General features: G+C 40.5%; 1 protein-coding gene across 1 annotated transcript in view; it reads right to left on the bottom strand.

Moving 5' to 3' along the window:
- The window catches only part of kiaa0586 (KIAA0586 ortholog), a 538,659-nt gene that overhangs the window by 60,670 nt on the left and 450,705 nt on the right, over window positions 1-27,284 (bottom strand). The window contains exons 26-28 of the mRNA XM_063049620.1: window positions 26,056-26,132; window positions 21,066-21,194; window positions 4,689-4,872 (exon numbers count right to left, since the gene is read on the bottom strand). Coding sequence (XP_062905690.1) covers window positions 4,689-4,872; window positions 21,066-21,194; window positions 26,056-26,132 — 390 coding nt within the window. The remainder of the gene's footprint in view (window positions 1-4,688; window positions 4,873-21,065; window positions 21,195-26,055; window positions 26,133-27,284) is intronic.

The raw sequence follows: 27,284 nt of genomic DNA, 5'->3' as shown, positions 1-27,284 counted from the left end.
TAAGAGTCGCGATATAATGATGCAGCTCTATAAAACTCTGGTTAGGCCACACTTGGAGTACTGTGTCCAGTTCTGGTCACCCCACTATAGGAAGGATGTGGAAGCATTGGAAAGGGTACAGAGGAGATTTACCAGGATGCTGCCTGGTTTAGAGAGTATGGATTATGATCAGAGATTAAGGGAGCTAGGGCTTTACTCTTTTTGGAGAGAAGAAGCATGAGAGGAGACATGATAGAGGTGTACAAGATAATAAGAGGAATAGATAGAGTGGATAGCCAGCACCTCTTCCCCAGGGCACCACTGCTCAATACAAGAGGACATGGCTTTAAGGTAAGGGGTGGGAAGTTCAAGGGGGATATTAGAGGAAGGTTTTTTACTCAGAGAGTGGTTGGTGCGTGGAATGCACTGCCTGAGTCAGTGGTGGAGGCAGATACACTAGTGAAGTTTAAGAGACTACTAGACAGGTATATGGAGGAATTTAAGGTGGGGGCTTATATGGGAGGCAGGGTTTGAGGGTCGGCACAACTTTGTGGGCCGAAGGGCCTGTACTGTGCTGTACTATTCTATGTTCTATGTTCTAAATACGTGTTTAGGAGTTGGAGCTGGAACTGGATAAACTCCAGATCATTTGAGAGGCTGAGGGGTTGATACTCAGGACATACAGGGAGGTGCAGGACACAGGTAACTGGGTGACCATCAGGAGGGGGAAATGCAATAGGCAGCTAGTGCAGAGTACCACAGTGGCTGTATCCCTCAACTATAGGTATACCACTTTAGATACTGTTGGGGGCATGTTCTAGCAGAGGAAAATCACAGTGGTCAGGACTCTGGCACTGAGTCTGGATCTGTGGCTCAGGAGGGAAGGGGGAGAAGAGGCAATCTGTAGTGATAAGAGAATTCATTGGTTAGGAGAACAGAAAGAAGTTTCTGCGGATGAGAACAAGATTGCTCGATAGTTTGTTGCCTTCTGGGTGACTGGGTCAGGGACATCTCTGATTGGGTCCACAGCACTCTAAAGTGAGAGGGTGAACAGCCAGAGGTCATGGTCCATGTCGGTACCAATGACATGGAAAGGATGGGTGACAAAGTTCTGCAAAGTAAGTTCAGGAAGTTAGGTGCTAATTTAAAGTGTAGGACCTCCAGGGTTGTAATCTCAGGATTGCTACCCATGTCATGTGTTAATGACACCAAAAATTGGAAGATCATACAGTTTAACATGTAGCTAAGGAGTTGGTGCAGGACGGAGGGCTTCAGATTTTCGCATCATTGGACACTCTTCTAGGGAAGGTTGGATTCTTTACAGAAGGGATGGTTTGCACTGTTTTGCGTGTGTTGCACAGGCAGGTTAGTTGAGTTGCAAGGGGATGGGATCCAGAGCGCCAGAACAGATGGAGGAGTGGTTGTGGAGAAAGATGTTGTTAAACCTACATACGAGGTCAGGAATCAAAAGGTCAAGCATGCTGAGACTAATGTTCTGAGTTGCATATACTGTATTTCAATGCAAGGAGTATTGCAGGAAAGGTGGATGAGCTTGGACCATGGATCAGCATGTGGAATTATGACAATCAGAAGAACACCATTAGTGAGACTTGGTTGCAGGAGGGGTGGAACTGGCAGTTAAAAATTCAGGGTTCCATTGCTTTATACAGGGTAGATGGGAGGGGTTAAAGGGGGAGGGGTGGCATTACTAGTCAGGGAAATTGTCTTGGTAGTGCTCAATCAGGACAGACTGGAAAGCTCATTTATTAAGGCTTTATGGGTAGAAGTGAGAAATAAGAAAGGTATGATCACGTTAATGGGATTATATTATAGACCGCCTAACAGTCCATGGGATTTAGAGGAGCAAATTTGTAGAGAGATCGCAGACTATAGCAAGAAACATAGGGTTGTGATAGTAGGTAATTTCAGCTTTTCACATATTGATTGGGACTCCCAAACTGTAAAAGGGCTGGAAGGGAAAGAATTTGTCAAATGTGTTCAGGAAAGTTTCCTTCATCAGTACATAGAAGTCCCAGCTAGAGGGAGTGGTGACATTAGATCTCCAATTAGGGAATAAGACAGGGAAGGTGACAGAAGTTTGTGCAGAAGAACACTTTGCAACCAGTGATCATAATGCCACTAACTTCAAGGTAATTATGGAAAAGGAAAGGTCTGGTCCTTGGGTTGAGATTCCAAATTGGAGTAAGGCCAATTTTGATGACATCAAATGGATTGGGACAGGCTGTTTTCTGGCAAGGATGTAACTGATACGTGGGAGGCCTTCAAAAGTGAAATTTTGAGAGTACAGGGTTAGTATGTTCCTGTCAGAATAAAAGGCAAGGACAACAGCTTTAGGGAGCCTTGGGTTTTCGAGAGATATTGAGACCCAGCTTTTATGCATCTGTATTTACTCTGAAGATGGACACAGAGACGATAGGTTTGAGGCAATGCAGTAGCAGGGTGAAGTACCCTATACCGATTTCAGAGAAGGAGGTACTTGCTGAATTGAGGCAAATTAGCTTGAATAAATCCCCAGGGCCTGACAACGTGGACCCTGTGAGAGGCTAGTGCAGAAATTGCAGGGGCCCTAGCAGCAAAATTTAAAACATCCTTCGCCATGAGTGAGGTGCTGGGGTATTAGAGGATAGCTAAAATTGTTCCATTGTTTAAGGAAAGCTCTACAAATAAGCCAGGAAATTAAAAGTTGGTGAGTCTGACATCAGTAGTGGGAATGTTATTGGAAGAGACTGGATATTTCAGTATTTGGATAAACAGGGATTGATTAGGGATAGTTAGCCCAGCTTTGCATATGGTAAGTTGTATCTAACCAATTTTTTAGAATTTTTCAAGGAAGTCACAAGGAAGGTTGATGAGGTAAGGCAATGGATGTTGCCTACATGGACCATAGCAAGGCCATTGACAAGGTCCCTCATGGGAAGTTGGTCAAGAAGGTACAGTCACTTGGCATTCAAGATGAGCTAGCAAATTGGATCTCACATTGACTCTGCGGAAGAAGCCAGAGAGTGGCTGTAGAAAGTTGCCTCTCTGAATGGAGGCCTGCGATTAATGATATGCCACTGGGATCGGTGCTGGATCTATTGTTGTTTTTCATCTATAACCTTAAGACCATAAGATATAGGAGCCCAATTAGGCCATTTGGCCCATCGAGCCTTCATCATGGCTGATCCAATTTTCCTTTCAGCCCAAATGTCCTGCCTTCTCCCCATATCCCTTCATGCCATCTATATCAACAATCTGTGGTAAACTGGATCAGCAAATTTGCATATGACACCAAGATGGCGGGGGAGGGGGGAGTGGACAGTAAGGAGGAGTATCAAAGCTTGCAGCAGGCTCTGGACTAGCTGGGAAAATGGGCTGGAAAATGCAGATGGAATTTAATGCAGATAAGCGTGAGGTGCTGCAATTTGGAAGGACCAACCAGAGTAGGTTTTACACAATGAGTTTGAGGGCACTAAGGGGTGCAGAAGGACAGAGTGATCTGGGATTACAGATCCATAATTCCTTGAAAGGTGTGTCACAGGTGAATAGGGTCATAAAGAAATCTTTTGGCTTATTGGCCTTCATAAATCAATGTATTGATTACAGGAGTTGGGATGCTATGTTGAAGTTGTATAAGACATCAGTGAGGCCTAATTTGGAATATTGTGTGCAGTTTTGAGTATTTACCAATAGGAAAGATGTAAATAAGATTGAAAGAGTGGAGCAAAAATTTACAAGAAAATCACCAGGATTTCTGGACCTGGGTTAAAATGAAAGCTTGAATAGGCTAGGACTTTATACTCTGGAATGTAGAAAATTGATGAGAGATTGACAGAGCTATTTGAAATAATGAGGGGTATAGATAGGGTAAATGCAAAATAACTTTTTCCACTGAGGTTAGTTGAGTTTACAACTTGAGGTCATGGGTTAAGGATGAAAGGTGAAATGTTTAAGGGGGAACATGAGGGAGGGGGAACTCCTTAAGAGGGTGGTTAAAGCGTGGAACAAGCTGCTAGCACAAGTGGTGGATGTGGGGTTGATTCCAACATTTAAGATAAATTTGAAAGGGTGTATGAATGAAAAGGGTATGAAGGGTTATGGTTTGGGTGCAGATCGATGGGATTAGGTAGATTAATGTTTTGGCACAAACTAGATAGGCTGAAAGGCCTGGTTCTGTACTGTAGTGTTCTATAACTTCTATTATAACTAATAAAGTGGTCACTGAGTGTTTTGCCTGCACTTCCTGAGATTATACATGGAATCTACTGGAGGTTTCAAGGTAATCTATTAGTGATTTCAAGAGAAGAGAATGGTGAAAGTTGTCAAAAGCATTTAACCTTGTCTGTTACTTCCTTACTGAATACGTAGTAATACAAAAACAAACTAAAGCACAATTTTCATATACAAACTGGCAAAGAACAGTGCCTTACTCTGGGTTATTAGGCATACCTTCTAGCTAGGATGCATTAAGAGATGTCAAACAAGTGTAGTAAAATAGGGGTAAAATTACAATGGAGAAATCATTTCTACCAATGTACTCAGCTCCAATCAGTATCCAAATGAGAAAAGATATCTTGTTTATTGAACTCTGAAGCTCGAAGAAATAAACAAAACACAGTTTTGATGCACGCCAGACAATAGATAAGTAGAACAGAATTTACTTTTTCCAAATGACCATATTCAAAAAATAGCTAGTTTGCACTGATTACCTGTTTGAGTATTGAATTGCCCAGGTGATGGTGAGCGTCTTGCTTGTGGCATTTTTACGTAATTATTTATTGAGGAGCGATTGATGTTTTGTGGCTGTCCAATCAGGATGCTTTCTGCTGCTTTCGTAAGTCTGGGCATTTGGCCTTCACTAATCTGTCCCGTGCTGCTATCATTATCAGAGTTCTAAGTGACAAAAAGAAAATAGCACACAAGTAAAATCTTGAAGGGGGAATAATAAACCGAAGCACAATGTAACAGCCTCAGTAACCATAGATATAAAGTGTTGAGTTTCATATTAATAGTTCACACATTTTACTTCTAAAAATGTAATAATATTGCATCATTTATGGTGGGCATGAAACATTTCTAAAACGGATTATTTTATCATTATCAGATCAGTTTATATACAGCTCATAACATAAATTCCTATTTGCACTGTCAGAGTAATACAGTTTAACCACAGAAAAAAACATCTGCATTGTATTAGAACATAGAAGTTAACCCAGTACAGCATGAAAACAGGCTCTTCAATCTATGAACTAATTAAGCAAATGATGCCTAATACCTTTTGTTTACACAGGATCCATATCCCTCCTTTCCTCATATTCATGTGCCTATCTAAGAGCTTTTTAAATGCCACTATTGTATCTGCCTCCACCACCAACCCTGGCAGTGTATTCCAGGTACTCATCACTTTCAGTATTAAAAAACAGCACTGCACATCTCCTTTGAACTTCCCCCTTATCACCTTAGATGCATACCTGTATTACTAGGCCATTCAATTATTAAATTATGTTTGTTAAATATTGAATTTATTTTATCAGTTTGTTAAAATTTGTTTTTAATTATAGTTGTTTTCCAACAGTTTCTAAATGTCTGATCATTTTATCATAGTTTAAGATCATTTATAGCTGTTCTCCCTGGTTAATAATAGAAGTATTAAACGCCCACACTAATACTATGTAGAATAAATTACACTGATCTGATAACATAGTCACTTCTCTGAAGAAAATGCAGCTGGCTACAGTTTGACTGTCATTGACAATGGAAACACCTGAAAACACTCTAAAAATTCCAGTCCTGATGTTGGGTCTCAGCCTGAAACGTTGACCGTTTACTCCCATCCATAGATGTTACCTGACCTGCTGAGTTTCTCCAGCACATTGTGTGTATGCTCTAGATTTCCAGCATCTGCAGTACCTCTTGTGACTAAAAATTGATACGTTTTGTAACTACATATTAAATTTGTCATTATTTGATAAAATCACATATCACCTTCAATATCCCAAGAGCAAACATAAAATTTGCCAGAGGTATCACTCAGTCACATAAGACGATTATGTCCTCGCTGTATGGCAGAGATAAGTCATGTACTGCTCCTAGTCTACATTACATGTTTTAATTTTATTTAGAGATACAGCATGGAACAGGCCCTTCTGGTCCACCAAGCCACGCTGCCCAGCAACCCACTGATTTAACCCTAGACTAATCACAGGTCAATTTACAATGACCAATTAACCGACTAAACAGCACACCTTTGGAGTGTGGGAGCAAACTGAAGCACCTGGAAGAAACCTTTGTGCACACATGAAGAACGTACAAATTTTCTTACAGAAGACTCTGGAACTGAACTCCGAGCTCCGATGTTCCAAGCTGTAATAGCGTCGCACTACGCTACTAATGTACCACTATAAATGAGGCTTCACATACTTCTTAATATTTTTACAGGGCAATTGTCAGAGCAATATCTGGATTTAGAGCGCAGCAATGATCACACACCAGGCCAAAATATTTAAGTTACAGGTCATTGAGAAATTATTATGATGCACAAAATGTGCAAACTCAGCATTTAATTATTCTTAATGTGCACTTTGACAAGTTTTATGAAATGGGTAACATACATCAAAGTTGCTGGTGAACGCAGCAGGCCAGGCAGCATCTGTAGGAAGAGGTGCAGTCGACGTTTCAGGCCGAGACCCTTCGTCAGGACTAACTGAAGGGAGAGTGAGTAAGGGATTTGAAAGTTGGAGGGGGAGGGGGAGATCCAAAATGATAGGAGAAGACAGGAGGGGGAGGGATGGAGCCAAGAACTGGATAGGTGATAGGCAAAAGGGGATACGAGAGGATCATGGGACAGGAGGTCCGGGAAGAAAGACGGGGGGGGGGACCCAGAGAATGGGCAAGGGGTATAGACAGAGGGAGAAAAAGGAGAGTGAGAGAAAGAATGTGTGCATAAAAATAAGTAACAGATGGGGTACGAGGGGGAGGTGGGGCCTTAGCGGAAGTTAGAGAAGTCAATGTTCATGCCATCAGGTTGGAGGCTACCCAGACGGAATATAAGGTGTTGTTCCTCCAACCTGAGTGTGGCTTCATCTTTACAGTAGAGGAGGCCGTGGATAGACATGTCAGAATGGAAATGGGATGTGGAATTAAAATGTGTGGCCACTGGGAGATCCTGCTTTCTCTGGCGGACAGAGCGTAGATGTTCAGCAAAGCGGTCTCCCAGTCTGCGTCGGGTCTCCTGACGAAGGGTCTCAGCCTGAAACGTCGACTGCACCTCTTCCTACAGATGCTGCCTGGCCTGCTGCGTTCACCAGCAACTTTGATGTGTGTTGCTTGAATTTCCAGCATCTGCAGAATTCCTGTTGTTTATGAAATGGGTGATCTCCAGACAGTTTTGTAAATTATAAGTGCACACAAAATACACAGATCAAACAATGTGGTGGTGGAAATATATCAGCGGCTAAAATCTATCCAAAGAAAACAATTTATTGCAAATCTATTTGAATTGTTTATTTATACTTCCAAGATTATAATTCAGATTAACTCCCAATGTACTATATTGGTATTTAGAATTGTATTTCTTCCGTAATTTAGTCATTCGATGCCATTTATATGAATTAACTTTGCTCCTGAATCAAGTACAATTTGCAATGATGTTAACTTAATGATATTATGCATTACTAATACAATGAAGTAACTTGGTTTGGGCACTTACTGTTAACAACATACACAATACCACAAACATGTGTATGGTTGACATGGAAAGGCCACATAGTTCATGAAAGAAATTGCAAAAAGACCTCCCAGAATTATTAAAGAATTAAAAGTCTAGCAATACTAAGGAATTGAAGGTAATAAGTATTTGCCAGAAAAAATCACTCTGAATAGTTAGTGAAGTTGAAAGGCAATGGTTTGACAACTCATGACCCAGAATTTTGAAAGAGGTGTTCAAAGAGACATTGAATGCTTCAGTTGTCATCTTCCTAATTCTATATTCTTCAATAGGTTCTGTTTCAATTGGGGGTAGCAAGAGCATCTCCATAATTTCATGTAAGTATCTATCTGTTAACTTATCATTAGGAGAGAAAACACAGAGGACATAGGAACAGAATACCTTGAAAAGAATCATAGGATTACTCAGAATTGGCAAGGATTTACGAAATGAAAATTATGCTTGATTAATCTACTCAGTTTGAGGATGTGATTAGTTGTATAGATAAGGAGGATGAAGGCAATATGATGTATTTAAAATTTTGGAAATCTTGCACTATTGGATTGGATGGAATTGGGGATAATATATTCTCATGGACTGAGAGTTGCCTACTGAATGAAAAAAGAACAAAGATCGTGAATAAATGGATCCTTCTCAGATGGCAGGCAGAGGCTTGTGGGCATTATGGGTATCAGCACCTGTGTGCCTACCAGCTATTCGCAGTTTGTATCAATGATCATGCTGAACGGACTATATGTTATATTTCCAAGTGTGCTGATGATATTAAACCAGGTGAGATTGTGAGTACAAGGGAGGGTGTAAAGAGGTTTTGAGGATTATATGAACAAACTGAGCAAATGGTGAAGAACAAAGTAGTATGTAACGTGAAAAAAAGAGTATTAAGTTAACTACTTGAGTGTACAAGCTGGAAAAAAAATCATATTTTAAATGTGACACTGGGTGGTGCTGATGCTCAAAAACAAACTTAGATGTATTTTGACACAAGTCACTTAAAGCCAACATATAGATGAAACTAGCTATTAGGATTCATTTAGAGTTTAGATACAGAAAGACAGACCTTTTGCTGCACTTGCAGACAATGCAGCTGAAGTACAGTTTTAGTCTCCTTCGCTAAGAATGGCTGTTCTTGAAGTGAAAGTTCATGGGGTTGATTCCATGGACTGTAGGTACACTGAATGAGGAGATTGAGTAGACTAGACGTATTCATGTTTAGAAAAATGAGAGGAAATCCATTTGAAATGTGAAAATTTATACAGGGCTTGACAGTCTGGGATATAGGAAAGTGGTCTCCCTTTCCTGCAAAGTCTTTGAAGAAGTTGTGGACTGTTTAGGTTTGAGATGAGAAACCTGCAGAGTGAGGTAAACAGAGTCCAGTCCTCACTTCCTTCTATCCAGTCTATCATCACAGTGCACTGCTTCAGGAAGGCTAATAGTCCCATCAAGGATGGATGGATTCCATTTTCTCTCTTCTACCTTCTGGAAGAAGTTCCAGGAGTTTGAAATCCTGGATGACCAGATTAAGAAGTATTTCTTTCTCCACTACTTTCAGACTTCTGAACTAATCACTTCTTTCACTTCCCCTTCATCAGGAGGGGAGCTGCCAGGTTGTCGGATTATTAATCCTACCTCTCTCCATCACTTTGTCGTTGTCACTTCAGCATATCTTTTTGCAGATGCAGTGGTCATGCTCGAATCTGTGCTGCGTCAGGGGTTGGCTCCTGCAGACCGTCTCTGCCATCAGTACTGCCTTTGTCTGCAGCTGACTCAGTGCGAGGAAAGCTGATTTGCTTTAGTGTGATACTTCAAATCACACTACAATCTTGCATCATTCTGTTATTTTGTGCTCATTACTCTATTTATGCTATTTATTACTATCCTGTATCCTGTTACTCTGTGCGCTTCATGTGAGCAAGAGATTTCATGGTGTACATGATAATTAACCAAACTGGATTGGAATTTGAATTTCTCTACTTAGAGGGTGGTGAGTTTTTGGAATTCCACAACCCCAACAACTGCGGAAGTTCAGTGATCGAGTTTGTTCAAAATGGAATCAAAAGATATTTGAATACTAAGAGAATCAAGTGATGTGGGGGTGGTGAAAAGGAAAATTATGTTGATGTAGAAGATCACTCACAACATTGGCAAATGGTGGAGCAGACTTGTAGGGCTGGATAGCATCCTGCTGTGTTACACATCTTGTTACATTCTTAAATCTGCCCAACAGTTACGATGACTGGGTATCCACAAGACATAGGAACAAAAATAAGACATTTGGTTCAACAAATCTGTTCTTCCATTCAATTACGGCGGATTTTCCCTCTCAACCACATTCTCCTGCTTCCTCCCTGTAACCTTTGATGGCCTTTCTAATCAAGAACCTATCAACCTCCACTTTAAATGACTGGGCAATGAATGCCACAGATTCACCAAACTCTGGCTGAAGGTATTCTTCCTTATCTCTATTCTGAAGGGGCTTCCTTTTATTCTGACGCTGTCACCTCTAGTCTTGGACTCTCCAACTATTGGAAACATCAACTCCACGCCCACTCTATCAAGGCCTTTCAATATTCGGCAGGGTTCAAGTTCAACTTTAATTGTCATTTAAGCATACACATGTATACAGCTAAAAGGAACAGTGTTCCTCTAGGACCAAGGTGCAAAGCACAGTACATAGTATCACACACAGCACACAACACAAATAATTACAATAGCACATACAGTCACAAAATAACATTAGCACAAGTCCCTGAATGGCGTAGCCCGAAGATTGATGGCGTATAGGATGTTGTCCTGAAGCCACATTTCTGCAAGAAGGATGAAGGAATTCCTCATCTCACACTGGGTTAGCTGCAAACGAAAGCAAATCAGCTTTCCTCGCTCTGGGCCAGCTGCAGACAAAGGCAAGCCACCATGTCTCCCAAGGAGCGAACACTGGAGGGCAGCACCGACAGCAGAGATAGACGGCAAGGGCCAACCCCTGACCCAGCACGGATTCCAGAATGCCTGCCACACCTACATTCTCTCCCCCACCGCCCCTGGCATCTCCTCCCCTGGGTGGCTGCCACAGGTGACACCATGGCATGAGGACCCGAGGCCATGCAGCTCACCCACCATCAATCACGCCAATGAACCAATGAACGAGACTTGTAGTATTTTATATTACCAGTGTCCAAAGATCACGAGAAAGACACATAGTTGCACCATTTCAATGAGAATCCCCTCTCACTTTTCTTAACTCCAGCAACTTCAGGTACAGAGCCATGAAATGCTCCTCATACATTAAACCCTTTCATTCCCGTGATCATTCTGGTAAACCACTTCTGGACCCTCTCCAATGCCAGCACATCCTTTTTTACATATGGTAAAATTAGTGGTAAAGAGAATATAAAGAGGTCACAAAGTGGGCTAAAAGCTGGCAATGTGCAAAAATATGCAAATCTCTATTTTGGCAGGGAAAAGAAAAGCATATTACCTAAATGGTGAGAGGTTTTGGAGCTCAGAGATATGGAGGGATGGGAGTGGTCCAGTGCATGATTTGAAAAAAAGTTTTTGCGCAGGTACTGCAAGTACTGAGGAGAGCAAAGAGAATTTCATTGTTTATCACTAAGGGAATCAAAGTAGAGAGTTTGTACAAAGACTGTGTGGTCTCAGTAATACTCTGAGGGCAGAAATATCCTTGCTAACCATTGAGTACCATCTACCCTAATCACAATACCAACACTGGATTTGTATCCTTCTATGCCTTGTTAATTGGTGCTCAGCCAGCTCCCTAAATGTTGTGAAATACCACCCCCCCACTACTATTTCTGGCAGTACACAGATTGCAAACATCATCCCAGTGAAAAAAACTTCCCCAGATTGCCTTTAACCCCCTTACTCCTCAATTTAAACCAATGCCTCATTTTTTTAGACATCTTTCTTATGGAGAAATCGTTTCTACTTTCCTCTGAATCTGTGCCCCCCATAATTTTGTGTACCTCTGTTAGGGCACCCATCAGCCTCTGCTCCATGGAAAGCAATCCTAGCCTATCCAGTCTCTCCTCCTAACTGAACCATTCTATCCCAGACAACACACCGGTCAATCACTGCTCCATCACCTTCATCTCCTTTTTTAAGGATTGATTTTAATGTGTTGGAAGCAGCTCAGAAGAAATGAAATTGACTAACACCTTGAGTAGGCACATGGTCCTAAGAGGAATATTGACACGGGCTAAGATGAATAATGCTGGAGTTTAGAAGAGTGAAACTGAAATACAAACGTTTGTATATGAACGCCTGAGCAATCTTGACAAGGTGGACAAGTTCACTTGTGCGAAAACACAGAACTAGGGGTCACTGTTCAAAACTAAGGGTTGTCCATTTAATACAGAAATATTACTTCTTTTCTCTTAGATAGTGGTGAGTCTTTGAATTTCTCTTTCTCAAAGAGAAGTGGAAGAAATCTTTGCATATTTTTAAAGTAGTGTAATACATGGTGAGCAGAGAGGTGCAAGGTTAAGCCATAATTGACATTACAATCAAATGAAGCATCAAACTGGTAAATTGATTTACTATTGTCACATGTGCTGAAGTACAGTGAAAAACTAATCTTGCAGACAATCCATACAGATCAATTCATTACAACAGTGCACTGAAGTAGTACAAGGTAAAACAAGAGAGAATGTCTGGAGCAGTGGGATGTTTCATCATGCTGGCCGCTTTACAGAGGCACTGAAAAGTATAGACAGAATCCATGGAGGGGAGGCTGGTTCCCATCATGTGCTGAACTGTTGTCTACAACTCTCTGCAGTTTCTTGTGGTCATGGGCAGAGCAGTTGACATTCCAAGCTGTGATGCATCCAGATTGGTGCATTGATAAAAACTGGTGAGGATCAAAGGAGATATGTCAAATTTCTGTAGCCTTCTAAGAAAGCAAAAGCGCTGGTGACAGGCTGTTGGTGATGGTCACTCCTAGTGACTTGAAACACTTAAACCTCTCAACTTCAGCACCAAGTACAGAAATATGTGCACTACAACTTGACACAGTCTTGACCGTTAATTCCCCATTTTCTGCTAATTCCCTTTGATGATGGCATACCTGGTTTTCATCAAGACCTGCAGCATAAGAACCCCAGCTTTACATCCACTAGTTGCCAGATCGTTGGTTTTGCCTGTGTGGTAATTAACGTTTCCCGGCCGCTTAGGACTGTGTGTTCTAAGTTTTGCTTCAGGACCAAGAATTACCTGCGAAACCCAGTCTCTTCGTGTCAAGATAAGTTTTCTAAGTTCTACTCCAGTTCCGAGGTTTACCTGTGAAACTCAGTCGCTCAGTGTCAAGATCAGTTCTGCCTGTCTCCTGCCTTCCTGCACACTCTCCTGTTTGCCACTCAACGCTCACGCCCGCGTCTGCATCCAAACACATCCTCCGTGCCTGTGTCCTGCGCTTGGGTTCGCCTCATTCGTTGCAACACAACTCCCCACACCTTAAGTCATTGACCAGTGCTTTGTTTTGTTGACATTGAGGGAAAGGTTGCAGTCATCATACTATATCACTTGGCTTTCTCTCTTTTTTCTGTCCTCCGACTCATCAGTATTTGAGATATGTCGCAGTGAGGTGTTATCATCTGCAAACATGCAGACGAAGTTAAAGCAGAATATGGTCACACAGTTGTGAATCTACAGGGAGTAGAATGCAATCTTGTGGGGCAGCAGTGTTGAGAATAATTGTGGCTGTGGTGTTGTCTGTCCTTACTGCTAGCGGTCTGTTGGTCAGGAAGTCAAGGATCCTGTTGCAAAAGGAGGGGTTGAGTCCCAGGTTTAGGAGTCTGGAGTTGAGTTTGGGTGGAATTATAGTATTGAAGGTGGAGGTGTAGGCAATTAACAGTATTCTAACATTAGTGTCTTTACTGCCCAGATGCTCCAGAAATGAGTGTAGGGCCAGAAAGATGACATTAGCCATAGAACTGTTTCGGTGGCAGGCAAATATTAAATGATGCATTAGCTTTAAATTGTACTTTTGTACAATATAACTTCCTCTTTCAAACTACTGGAGAAAGAAAAAGAACTCAAGACCATAATGTGAACAATTATATTGGAAAGTTATTGCCCAACTCCTCATGTAATGTAAACTAGTCTGGGAGATGTAACAAGCAAAGGACTACTGAGTGAGGGCAATTCTCTGGGTTATAGGAATGGAACCAATTCCCAAACCAATGAGTCAAACTCCTGCTGAGATAGTATACTTCAACTTGTGAAATCCAATGCTTTCTTGAAGTCTCAGTAGACATAGTTAGAATTTATAACTTTTTTTTATCCCTAATGGGATCCTGGTTCATGTTTGAACAATATTTTCAGTATAATTTCGACTTAATAAATTGTAATTCTGGGGCTATTTTAGAAGTTTAGGATTGGTATCCTAATTTTGTTGGAGGACAGTAACATGATACTCTTGTATTTTGGCCCTGGCTACTGAAACCTGGTTCATCAATGATAAGCCTGAAAATAAATCTAGATCACATGATTGGCAATTCCCACCAGCCTTCCTGTTTTCACAACCAATCCACAGATATACAAATTCATCACAACAAAAAGATGCTGATGTCCTCCAGCTAAGCATGTCGAGGCTGACAAGCTTCTATTCCTAACTGTCCACCATTGGTATTGGTTTATTGTCAATTGCACTGAGAAGAAAAACTTCGGCAGCATGCCACTCAGATGAACAATGCCATATGTAAACATACTGAGGTAGTAAAAAGATTGAGAATGCAAAATATGGTGTTGCCGCTACAGAGAAGGTGCAATGCAGGGCAACAAATAAAGTGCAAGGACTGTGACAAGGTAGATAGGGATTTCAAGAATTAATCTTTAATGCATGAGATGTCCATTCAAAAGCTGAGCTTGAATCTGGTGATACATGCCCTGTTATTCTGTTTGTTAGACACACATGAAAGAGAAGAATGGTATTCCATATGTTGGAAGATCAGAATGGTAATCCATGTGTGGAGCCAAAATAGACAAGGGAGATCTTAAATTTTTTGCATCTGGATTTACTCAGAACAGTCTATAGAAGTAAGGCCAAGTGGCACCAACTTCATGGACTCTATACAGATTACAGAGGAGATGTCTTGCTGTCCTGAGGCAAAACAGGGTGGATGAATTCCCAGGGCCTATGGGAAACAAATGTAAATATTGCCGGGGGCCTAGCAGAGATATTTAAAACATCCTTAGGGACAGGAGAAGTACCAAAAGATTGGAGGATAGCCAATGTTATTCTGCTGTTTAAGAAAGGCTCTAAACATAACCAGGAAGTTATAGGCCACTGAGTCTGACATCAGTAGTGGGAAAGTTATTGGAACGTATTCTAAGGGACCAGATATATAAGTATTTGAATAGATATGGACTGATTAAAGATAGACAGCATAGCTTCATGCATGGTAGGTCATGTCTAACTAATCTTATAGAGTTTTTTAAGGAAGTTACCAGGAAAGTAAATGAAGGCAAGGCAGTGGATGTTGTCGACATGGACTTTGGTAAGGCATTTGACAAGGTCCCATTGGGAGGTTAGTCAAGAAGGTTCAGTCGCTCAGCATTCAAGATGAGGTAGTAAACTGGCTTTGTGGGAGAAGCCAGTGAGTGGTAGTAGATGGTTGCCTTTCTGACTGGAGGCCTGTGACTAGTGGTGTGCTGGAAGGATTGCTGCTGGGTCTGTTGTTGTTTGTCATCTTTATCAATGATCTGGATAATAACGTGGTTAACTGGATCAGCAAATTTGCGGATGACGCCAAGATTGGGGTGCAGTGGTCAGTAAGGAAGGCTATCATGGCTTGCAGAGAGATCTGGATCAGCTGGAAAAATGGGCTGAAAAATGGCCGATGGAACCTAACGCAGACAAAGTGCGAGGTCTTGCACTTTGGTAAGACCAACCAGTGTAGTTCTTACACAGTGAATGGTAGGGCACCAAGGAGTGCGGTAGAACAAAGGGATCTGGGAATACAGGTCCATAAGTCATTGAAAGTGGTATCACAGGTAGATAGGGTCATAAAAAAAGCTTTTGGCACATTGGCCTTTGTAAATCAAAGTATTGAGTACAGGAGATGGGATGTTATGTTGAAGTTGTACAAGACATTGGTGAGGCCTAATTTGGAGTATTGTGTGCAGTTTTGGTTATCTACCTACAGGAAAGATGTAAATAAGGTTGAAAGAGTAAAGAGAAAATTTACAAGGATGTTGCCCGGTCTGGAGTACCTGAGATCGAATAGGATAGGACTTCATTCCTTGGAATATAGAGAATTGAGAGGAGATTTTATAGGGTAAATGCATGCAGGCTTTTCGTACTGAGGTTGGGTGGGATTACAACCAAACGTCATGGGTTAAGGGTGAAAGGTGAAAAGTTTAAAAGGAATATGAGTGGAAACTTCTTCACTCAGAGGGTCATGAGTGTGGAATGAGTTGCCAGCACATGTGGTGCATGTGAGCTCGATTTTGACGTTTAAATGAAGTTTGGATAAGTACATAGATAGTAGGGGTATGGAGGGCTCTGGTCCTGGTGCAGGTCAATGGGAGTAGGTAGTTTAAATGGTTTTTGCATGGACTAGATGGGCTGAATGGCCTGTTTCTGTGTTGTTCTTTTCTATGACTCTAAGATATACAGTGGATTCTGGTTGGAACACATCGGGACCAGTATATTTTGGCACAGTTAAGCTGCCGCCCCAATTAGCCAAAGTTTCATGGAAATAGTTAAAGAAGTATTAAAAAAAAGACAAACTTCTGATTAACTGAATAACAGATTATGTATTTAAGTTAAATACAGGACAAATTAGAACACTACCAATACCTCTGCAGTACTATAAAACAGTGTGCTATTTCTAACAGTTATCCATGGAGGAATTCGTCCACTCTATGTTGTCATGTACGGTGCATCCAGGGAGGGGCATCACCTCTGGTGAAGGGCTTTGTCATGTCCAGTCTGGGCCAGCTCACTCACTTTTGGTTCTCCCCTTCCCCAAGACACTCGGCGCTCACCTGTGGCTCCAAGTAGCTGTTTGCATGCAACGATGGCCACACCCCTGGTACACTGCTTCAATGGGCGAGCTAAACCAGCTGAGGATATCTGGTGGGCCTTATACCCCAGTGATATAGGTGATATGCATGTGAAGTCATTTCTGGTGGAGTGGGTGTATGAGATTTACAGTGAGATCCAACTGCCAAGAAGGCAGTTCTGCAACACTCCATGGAAAGCAAATAATAAAGCATAAAATAAATCATGGTCATCACTGCAACCAGGAAGACCCCATCTGTGACCACTGAACCAGGACTTCTGAGGTTGAAAGAGTGGAACTACCCCAGTGCAACGGCTTCTCCACTTTAAAAACTCTCCCACACAGGTTTCCTGTCATCGGTGGATACGACAGACAACCACCAACTGAACAAAGTCAGCGCAGACACCGAGTGCAGATAACGGACTTCCTTCATACAGTGCTTTTGATGATTGCATCCTCCAAATCTTCTTTTTCATTGTAACATTCAAGATGATTGTTGATACCTTCAAATTCTTCGTAACTTGATGAAGTATTGAAATTGTTTCACTTTCACTCACAGTCATTTCTAGCATTCTTGAAGCCTGAATGCTTGAAACCACACTGAGCAGAACAGTTCTGAATTGTGTTACTGCTTATTTCTCTCCAGCTATCTATAACACCTGTGTAGTGCTTGTCTTATCTCCTGCAACTGGTCGCTGCACTCTTTATGAGAAAATCTAATTACGTAGTACTAATCTAGGTGCTAGTGGTTGATCAGAAGCTCTAGGTATCGAAAGGAGGCAGTGAATAGAAAACATACTTCTGAAGGTAAGTTTTGTTTATAAAAAGATATATAAACAAAATATTTACATGAGTAGGCACCATTCAAAATTTAAACATTCTGCTTAGGTTCCAAATGTCAGGTATCAACAAAAACCAACTTCCTTTTTAGTTAGAATCAGTTAGATTCATTAGAATAACCTTTATTACTCCAATTTCTTTAACTAATTAGATCTAGTGTGATTCCTTATTTAAAAGTTTACAGACTAACAGTTGCCTTTTTATTTATCTCTAGTTAGTTAGGAAACTTACTGAATTCCTATTTTTTTTTAGTATTATGGTTAACCTCAGTTTCAGTTTCAGGTCAGTATGTCTACAAATTCAAATTCAAAAAAATATATACAGCTTAACTCCTTTCACAACAAATTCTCCAATATCACAACTTTTAAACAAAATTAATCTCATTCAGTCACTTATCAAAGTCTTCAAAAAAAATCAGTTCTTCCTGAAAAGCAAATTCAGATCCTTCGCATGAGAAGTAAACTTATACATCCAGCCGAATTAAATCCTCTACATCTTGAAGCATTTCGTTACCGCACTGGTTCTTCGATCTTAGGTGGCTCACTGTCTTGTTTCTTGCTTTGTTGGATGAAATGGTGGGTATCCACAGAAAGATGATTCACAATATATACTCAAAAAAAAAACCAACCAAATCCCTTGGTATGATTTAACAGAACTAATTCCCACTTGCATGGTAGAGATCTTGGACACTACTCTCTGCTGATATCGTCTCGCTATTGCTGGTGCTTGCTATAGCCATAGCTTCATAAATCTTTTATTGAAATCATCTCTCTTCCAGGGGTTTCACCCTGAGGATTTCCACTAAGTAGGGAGAGATACTAACTACTAGTTCCATTTTTAACAGTTTGTATTTTTAGCTAGTTTCTACAGTTTGCTGCGTTTCAGTTGCTTGTCCATGCCTCATAAGACATGCCCATTCTTGCATAGCTTTTTTTTTCCAAGTTCTTTTATTAAAAAAATTGATAAACCTCATTTTTACCCCTCCGCAGGTGGGGCTTACTAACATTACATCATCTTTACATCATTACATTACACATACACACACACACATACAGTGACATGCAAAGGTTTGAGCACCCCAAGAGATTTGAGCTCTCAGATAACTTTTACCAAGGTCTCAGACCTGAATTAGTTTGTTAGGGCTATGGTTTGTTCACAGTCATCATTAGGAAAGGCCAGGTGGTACAAATTTCAAAGCTTTATAAATACTTTGACTCCTCAAACCTTGCCCCAACAATCAGCAGCCATTGGCTCCTCTAAGCAGCTGCCTAGCACTCTGAAAATTAAAATAAATGATGCCCACAAAGCAGGAGAAGGCTATAAGAAGGTAGCAAAGCGTTTTCAGGTAGCCGTTTCCTCAGTTCGTAATGTAATTAAGAAATGGCAGTTAACAGGAACGGTGTAGGTCAAGTTGAGCTCTGGGAGACCAAGAAAACTTTCCGAGAGAACTGCTCGTAGGATTGCTAGAAAGGCAAATCAAAACCCTCATTTGACTGCAAAAGACCTTCAGGAAGATTTAGCAGACTCTGGAGTGGTGGTGCAGTGTTCTACTGTGCAGCGACACCTGCACAAATATGACCTTCATGGAAGAGTCATCAGAAGAAAACCTTTCCTGCGTCCTCACCACAAAATTCAGCGTCAGAAGTTTACAAAGGAACATCTAAACAAGCCTGATGTATTTTGGAAACAAGTCCTGTGGACTGACGAAGTTAAAATAGAACATTTGGCCGCAATGAGCTTGGAGAAAAATACGTTTGGAGAAAAAAGGGTGCAGAAGTTCATGAAAAGAACACTTCTCCAACTGTTAAGCACGGGGTTGGATCGATCATGCTTTGGGCTTTGTTGCAGCCAGTGGCATGCAAGACATTTTACTGGTAGAGAGAAGAATGAATTCAATTAAATACCAGCAAATTCTGGAAGAAAACTTCACACCCTGTAAAAAAGCTGAAGATAAAAAGAGGATGGCTTCTACAACAGGATAATGATCCTAATCACACCTGAAAATCCACAATGGACTACCTCAAGAGGTGCAAGCTGAAGGTTTTGCCATGGCCCTCACAGTCCCCCGACCTAAACATCATCGAAAATCTGTAGATAGACCTCAAAAGAGCAGTGCATGCAAGTCGGCCCAGAAATATCACAGAACTAGAAGCCTTTTGCAAGGAAGAATTGGCGAAAATCCCCCAGACAAGACTCTTAGCTGGCTATAGAAAGCGTTTACAAGCTGTGATACTTGCCAAAGGGGGTGTTACTAAGTACTGACCATGCAGGGTGCCCAAACTTTTGCTTCGGGCCCTTTTCCTTTTTTGTTATTATAAAACTGTAAAAGATGGAAGTAAAAAAGTAATCTTGCTTAAAATATTAATGTGTCATCTTTAACTTAATGCCTTTTGGAAATCAGGTCATCTTTTACTCGCTTAGCTATTCACAGTAACAGAAATTTTGACCAGGGGTGCCCAAACTTTTGCATGGCACTGTATATATCCATTCAAAAAAAGCACCAAACCTTGTCAAGAATATACTCATTGACTGGGTCTTGATTTTCTCTGGGAAAAGATATTTCAAAGGTTCAGTAATAACAGCTTCAGGGTGAAGAAATCTCAGTACTGTATGGTACCACTTATTTTGAGACACCCCAGTTAGGTGAAGCATCAGCCCTGAATCTATTCTGCCAAGCCTCATATAAATATTCTGTGTTTTAGTTAGATCACTTCTCATTCTATTAAATACTAGAGATAATTAAATTGGTATGCCTAAAATCTCCTTATAGGACAAACCTCCCATCCTAAGAATCAATCTATTACATAAGTATTTTTACTTAGGTTCAGAGAGCTCACTACTGCCTCAAAGTACAATGGAGAAGTTGCTGAACATTAATATTTTTAAAGAACAAAAAAAAGATGCTTGATAAGTACGGGATTGAATGTTACTGTGGACTGATGGCAATGCAGTGTTGATGTTACAGTTCAATCAGTCACAAACATTATTAAATGATGGAGGACATTTAATTTGTACGTAATCAGTAATCAGACTTTCTTCCTACTAGCAACAATGCAAACTCCTGGGAAGGAAAAAGCTTAGGGTTAGAATGTGAAAAAAATTAATCTGAAAATTTAAATTTGGAAGCAATGGAACTGTTGAGTTTCTGCAACTTTTTGCCTACAAGAATGCAGCCAATTCTTTAATCAATGAGTCAAATTCCTATTGACAACAGACTTTGACCTCCAGATAGACGCAACAACCAGAATTTTTTTCATCCACCAACACCCCCACCCCTGCCCCCGATGACTTTCTCAGAAAAATTTAAATAAGTTTATAAAATATGGCTTTCTTTTCTGGAGGCAATATTATGGATTCCTAATGGCCTTTCTCTTTCTCAGTAATCATCAGAATCCTTGAAGCATTTTTCCATGTAGCATCCAGACTCTACTTTGGTGTAGTACATAGTTAATGGAGAATCCATACAAAGCAACAAACCTATTACAAAGTACACTACATTTTACCTCATGATGATGTACTTGTGGAGGATATATACACTGGCTAACTTTGGGTAACATTCTGCCAAGTGAGTACTTGTGTAGTCCTTTGCATGGCTTTGAGATAACTTGTCCCTCACTGGGAGGATCTTCATCCTGAGCAAACCAAAATAGTTAAATTTAAGAGAGAAATGCAAATAAACTGTTAGCATTTTTATAACTCCTATAATATCCTTAATAACATCCTGTTTCATGCTTGAACTATATTTTCAAGATAATTTGCAGTTAACAAGTTGTAATTCTGGGTTTCTGTATAAAGCACTAGATTGAGCATCCTCATTTTGTTGGCGTAAAGTAACAAGTTATTTTGATACTTTTGGGTCTTAGCTATGAGGCCTAGTTCACCATGATAACACTGAACATAAATTTAAGACATATGATTCAAAAATCCCGACAGTTATTCCATGTTTAACAACCAATTCACAGAATTACAGGTTGCACATACCAAAAAAATCTAGTGCTCTCTAGCTCAGGGTGGAGATGCTCTTAAATTTCTATTTCTTCCACCTTTTCTCCTTTGAATGAATGCTGCTTCTTTTTTTCATCCAGGAACATTTCCTCAGGACAAAGAAAAAATCTTCCCAGTTCCTTTCTCCTCAGTTGCAGGTGCTGCAACTCTGAAATGACAGAAAATGCAGGAAAATAACTCAACAGATCAGGCCATCTGTGGAAAGTGAAACAATTAATTTTTCTGTTGAAGTCCCTTCATCGGAACTCTGCTCAGTTCTGATGACACGTCTTCAATCTAAAACATTAACTGTTTCTGTTCCCACAAAAACTGCCTGGTTTGCTGAGCTATTTTTCTGCAGTTTCTATTTTTTTATCCCTGAATCTATCCTGTCAAGCCCCGTAAGAATTTACTAATTTCAAATGGATTACCCCCTTGTCTTCTGAACTCTAGAGAATATAAGCCCAATCTTATCAACGCCTCCTCAAAGGATAAGATCTCAGCCCAAGGATCAATTGGTAAATCTTTATTATAGTCCCTCTGTCACATGTATGTCCTTCCTTAAGAAGGGAGACCAGACGTACGAAATATTCCAGATACGGTCTCCCCAGCATTTTATAAAATTCTACTAATATGCATTTATTTTTGTACTCAAATATTTATTGCAATAAAGACTAACATGTAGCTTGCCTTTTTAATTGCATACCATACCTGCAAATTTTATCACTAAATATTTTAGCATAAGAACACCAAGTCACTTCTAATTTCAGGAACTTTCAATCTGTCATCAGTTTAAAAATATTATGACTTTCTATTTTTTGTCCATTACAGATAACTTTACATTTTCCCCACATTGTCTTCATTTCCCATACCCTGAGCCATTCACTTGACTTGCTGTCTGCAATCACCACAAACCCAACCTCTACCAGGTTTGCGTCAGTAAAACTGGATACATTATCTTTGAACTCTTCAGCTAGATCACTGACGTTGATTATGAATAGCTGCAGCACTCACTCATTACAGTCTCACAAGCCAAATGTGATCCTTTTGTTCCCACTCTCTATTTTCTGTCATGAAATCAAATCGGTATATTACCCCAAAAGCCATATAGTCTCATTTTCTTTAATAATCACTTGTATGACACCTTATCAAAGGCTTTCAGTCAGTTCACGTACACCACATCCACTGCCAGTAGCAACCTCAAGAACTCACTATATGAATTGCAAAACAGGAATTTCTTTCATAAAAGCATGTTAATACTGCCCAATCTTAATGCTATTGTACTCCTTAATAGCATTTCCCTACTCCTGAGGCAAACTGGTCTGTAGTTCTCCATTTTCTTCTTCTCTCCTTTCTTAAATAATGAGATGTCATTTGCTGCCTTTTAATCTGTGGGAACCATTCTAGAATCTATTGAACTTTGACATTATGGCCATCCTCAACAAAAACCTTAGGATGCAAGTCACCAGATTGTCAGAATGTATCACTTTTTTTTCCCTCATTGTTTCTTTCTGATGCCTGATCTCTTTCCTAATTGTCTCTTGCACATTATCCCATTCTGCAGGTACGTCCTGATTCACAATATTAAGGTACTGTCATGGTCCGGTCCGTGAAGTCCGCATTCCAGTTCACGGTCTGGTCCGTGGACTCAGGACTCCGGGTCTTCCAGCTGTCCCTTGTTTGAGTTAATCATAGGCACCTGATTCCCATCTTTGGGCTTGCAATATAAGTAGCCTTGGGGGTGGGGGTGGGCTGCTGGTTTGTCCTGTCAGTCCCCCTTAGAGCAATCTGCTAGTGAAACCATTTGTGATCTCTAGGCTTGGTTGGAGAACCACTGCTTCATGGAGCCTTGTTGCCACTTGTTGGAGTAGTCTTTGTGATATGGATTTGGCTGTTTCCTGGGCCAGCTGAGTGGCTGCCTGCTACTCTGAGCTAGGTAGGGATCTGGATGTATCTGTAGCCAGCTGAGGTTGCTGGCTGAACTGAGACTCAGAGCTACCCTGGAGCAGAGATGGATCTATCTGTCTGTTCTTTGGTGTTGTCTCTTGTCCTTGCCTCTGTGGAGTAAGTCAGGCTGTTTTGCCATTGCCCTATGGGGGTCTTGTCTTGTCTTGTCCTTGCCTCTGTGGGGTAAGTCAGACTGTTTTGCTGTTGCCCTGTGTGGGGGGGGTGGAATCTGTCTTGACTTGGCTTTGCCTCTGTTGGGTAAGTCTAGCCATTCTGCTGTTACCTGATGGAGAGACCTGTCCCACCTTGGTGTGCAGATGAAGTTGAGTCCTGGCTTGTCTCAGGATAAGTCCTGACTCTGTTTATGTTCTGTCCTGTCTCAGGTTAGTGTCATGTTAAAGATGAGTCCTGGCTTGTTGAAGGATAAGTCCTGGCTCTATGTTGATTTTCAGTTCCCAGTCTGTCTCTGAGCTCCAAGAACCCTAGCCTTGACAATCCTGCAGTTAAACTCAAGACTCAAGAACCCAAGGCTCGAGGGTCCTGCAGCCAAGCTCAAGACTCAAGAGACTTGCTGTCTGTAAGAAGTTTATATATTCTCTGCCTGACCCAAAGCACTTCCTTTGGGTGCTATGGATCGTCCCACATTCCAAAGGATGTTAATTGGTCACTGGTTGTAATAGGGGTCACAGACTCATTGGGCTGGAAGGGCCTGTTACCACGCTATATCCCTGAGCAAAAATAACAATAAAAAATCACCAACCAAGAAGCTTTGACCACTTATTGTTTGGTCCATCATAAATGAAAGAGAAGTGGGGGGGGGGGGGAGAGGAGAGAGAGATAGGGGGGGGGAAGGGAGAATACCTGTAATGCAAATCAATTTGGTTGGAATACTGACTTTCCTGCTGCCTGCAAAATATTTTAGTAAATAAATCTACCTTGCATCCTTCCCCACTGTCCCCCCCAGCACCACTCATATTCATCCTGTTGTTCCTGAGCTTCTGGCTGCTTAAATATTGGCAGGGTGGCCCATGAGCCTTGGCTAATACATTCAATACTAGGTAGCTGGGATGGAGGAGGATGTGTCTAATGGAGGGATGGAATGGATAAATTTCAAGAGATGACACAAGAAAAATAAAATGGTTAAAACAATTGTTTATTTTCATAATGTCTGGATTTTAGAAATGAGTAAATACTAGAATTATTTCATAGTTAGAGGAGCATTTCCTTCTAGCATATTTGCTTTCATTTTATTTTGCTGTACCTGCAGTAATTAGCATTTGGATGTTTAGGTTTCTGATGTTCCAGTCACCAAGTTAAATGAAAAAAGAACCAGAGGAAGATATCAAAATGTGAGAAGAGAACTCATAACACCACCTGCTGTATATATCAAGAATTACATTTAAAATTAAATAAACTTGCAGGTTTTGTGCTATTCTAAATCAGCATATCAGTGTTATAAGTTTGTCTGGCTACAATTGTTTGCAGTGATCATTGAGCACCATGTGGTAACATGTTGTCTGTCCTTTGCCTTCACCACATCGGTGGCAATTAGGACTTACAGAAGTACAATAGATCTCTAGGAAGAACAATGAGGGAAGTTGAATAAGGGGATTGGAGCCCTGTGGAGATCAATGATACCTACCTGTTTTTAACTTCTCCAAATTCCTATTAAATGCATATAAAACTCCCTTTAGACTTTGCCTGTATATTGCCCCTAGCAATCCTTTACATCCATTACATTTACTGTAAAGTTGTCTATTTTCTTGACATTTTATATTAAGAATATGAATGCAATCAAAAACAGTTAATGACAGTAATGCATCAATTTACATTTACTGACTACTTGTCTCTGAGGGTAATGTAATAATCAAGTGTTGCTGATAATTCACATTCTTTGGGATAATTTGGCAATTTATTGATTATGATCTCATTGATGACATTAAAAAACCAAGCTTCTCATTTTTGGCATGTATTCACATTTCAAAAATAGAGTTTTGTCTAGAACAGAGTTCACCATTTGTTTATGCATCTAAAAGACACAGCCTGCTATATAAATAATTTTCAATATTCAGTTGGAATAGAAATAAAGAATGTCTAGCATTTAAGCTCTATGACACTTAGAGTTGATAATGGAAAGGGATAAGATTTCAGATCTTATTTTACTCCTCTGTTTCTCTTGCTAATTCTGTGTCCTGTTCTTTTTCTGAATACATTAATTTTAAGATGGGGGGGATACCTTAGCTGCTCTATAGCTTGCAACACTTCAGCCAAATTGCCATTATTTAACCATAATTAATACAGTGAATGCACACAGGCATTTCTTTACAGAGCCTGTTCCTGTCCACTGCTGACATTGATACTTCCATTTCTAGTGGATCATTAGGTAGCAATTAGTAGCTGAGACACTGGCTGATTTCCTCTTTTGTAATAGAAAAACATTGAAACAGAATGCTGAGGAAAAACAAAGGAAATAAAATTAAGAAATAGTGAGGATAGCAGTGAATTTTAATGCAAAGAATTCAGTGGGCAAATTGTAAAAAAAGACATGTTTTGCAAACTTACCATTTCTTGAGCATCAAGGAGTGTGCTAGACAGACTATCACTGAGGTTTGGAAGAAATATACCTCCTTCTGCTAAGGCTGAAAAAATGATGACAATTACACACCAGAACAGAGAAAATTCAGAATCACACAGGCATAAGAATTACTCATTCTGAAATTCAAAATTATACTGATTCTCTGAAATGAAAATGATTCCCTCCTACACATACCATAATTACATATATTGTCTATTCAGTACTCACTGGAAAATACGAGGGCAAAACTCCTGCAGTGCCTGTCACACCATTTTGGTGTTGATTTAAGATCTAATCCCAACAGACTACTGAAAGTCTTTCAATCTGCTAAATATTCAATTCAGTTGGTATTAAGGCCTCTGCCTCTCCCTCTCCTCTCCTAGGTGGCTCTTTGGAATCAAAGACAGCTTGCTTCCACTCCATTCTCTGGGTTTTAAAATGGCTGATAGGCTAATGTGAGTCCCACAGATTCTGCCAAAGATGGCATGAGAGGTGCTCGACAGCATAGACAGGTGAGTAGTTTGTGAGATTCTTCTCCCAATAAATGGACTCAAGGGTATCAATACCAGCCAGAATGTTTTATCTTCACTGAAATGGTCAAAGACCAAGGATTCCCTGAGTTAGTGAAGATGTTACATAATTTAAGGAAATTTGGAGAACATCATAAAGCATTGTCAATGTCCACTGGTAACCTCTTGCCATGACAAAGCTTGGCTTGGAGTATCTATTTTTGTAGCCTGGTGTCAAATATATAAATAATAGCCTGCCATTGATGCTAAGTGTAACTAAGGCCACTGGGAGAATTATTCTTCTAGGTGATCTCCCATCCTCCAAGAGCATTAATTTTGATCAAATTCAGATCATAGAAACTTCTGCCTACCTTATCATATACCAGTCTAGAACAATGTATCCTTCGTTCCTTTCTTGCTGGCCTCAGTGCTTAAATTTAATTTTCATCCAAAATCTTAAGCTTCTTAATGATCTCACCCCTCCAGACTCTGGCCTCCTGTGCACATCTGCCTCTCTTTTGATATTCCCATAATTCTTTATGACACAAAGGAAAACATTTAGTCCATTGAGTCCATGCTCGTTCTCACAACATTTCCATCAATCCCAGTCCCGCATTTATTTCTTTGTCACCTTTTCAATACCCTCCTGGTTGTTATGTCACTCATCTACACTCGGGCCAATTTACAGTTGCCAATTAACCTACATA

The sequence above is a fragment of the Mobula hypostoma genome, chromosome 1, assembly GCF_963921235.1.
Source record: "Mobula hypostoma chromosome 1, sMobHyp1.1, whole genome shotgun sequence".
Lineage (NCBI taxonomy): Eukaryota > Metazoa > Chordata > Chondrichthyes > Myliobatiformes > Myliobatidae > Mobula > Mobula hypostoma.
The sequence above is the reverse complement of the archived record's forward strand: the minus strand, read 5'-3'. Positions and strand labels throughout refer to the sequence as shown.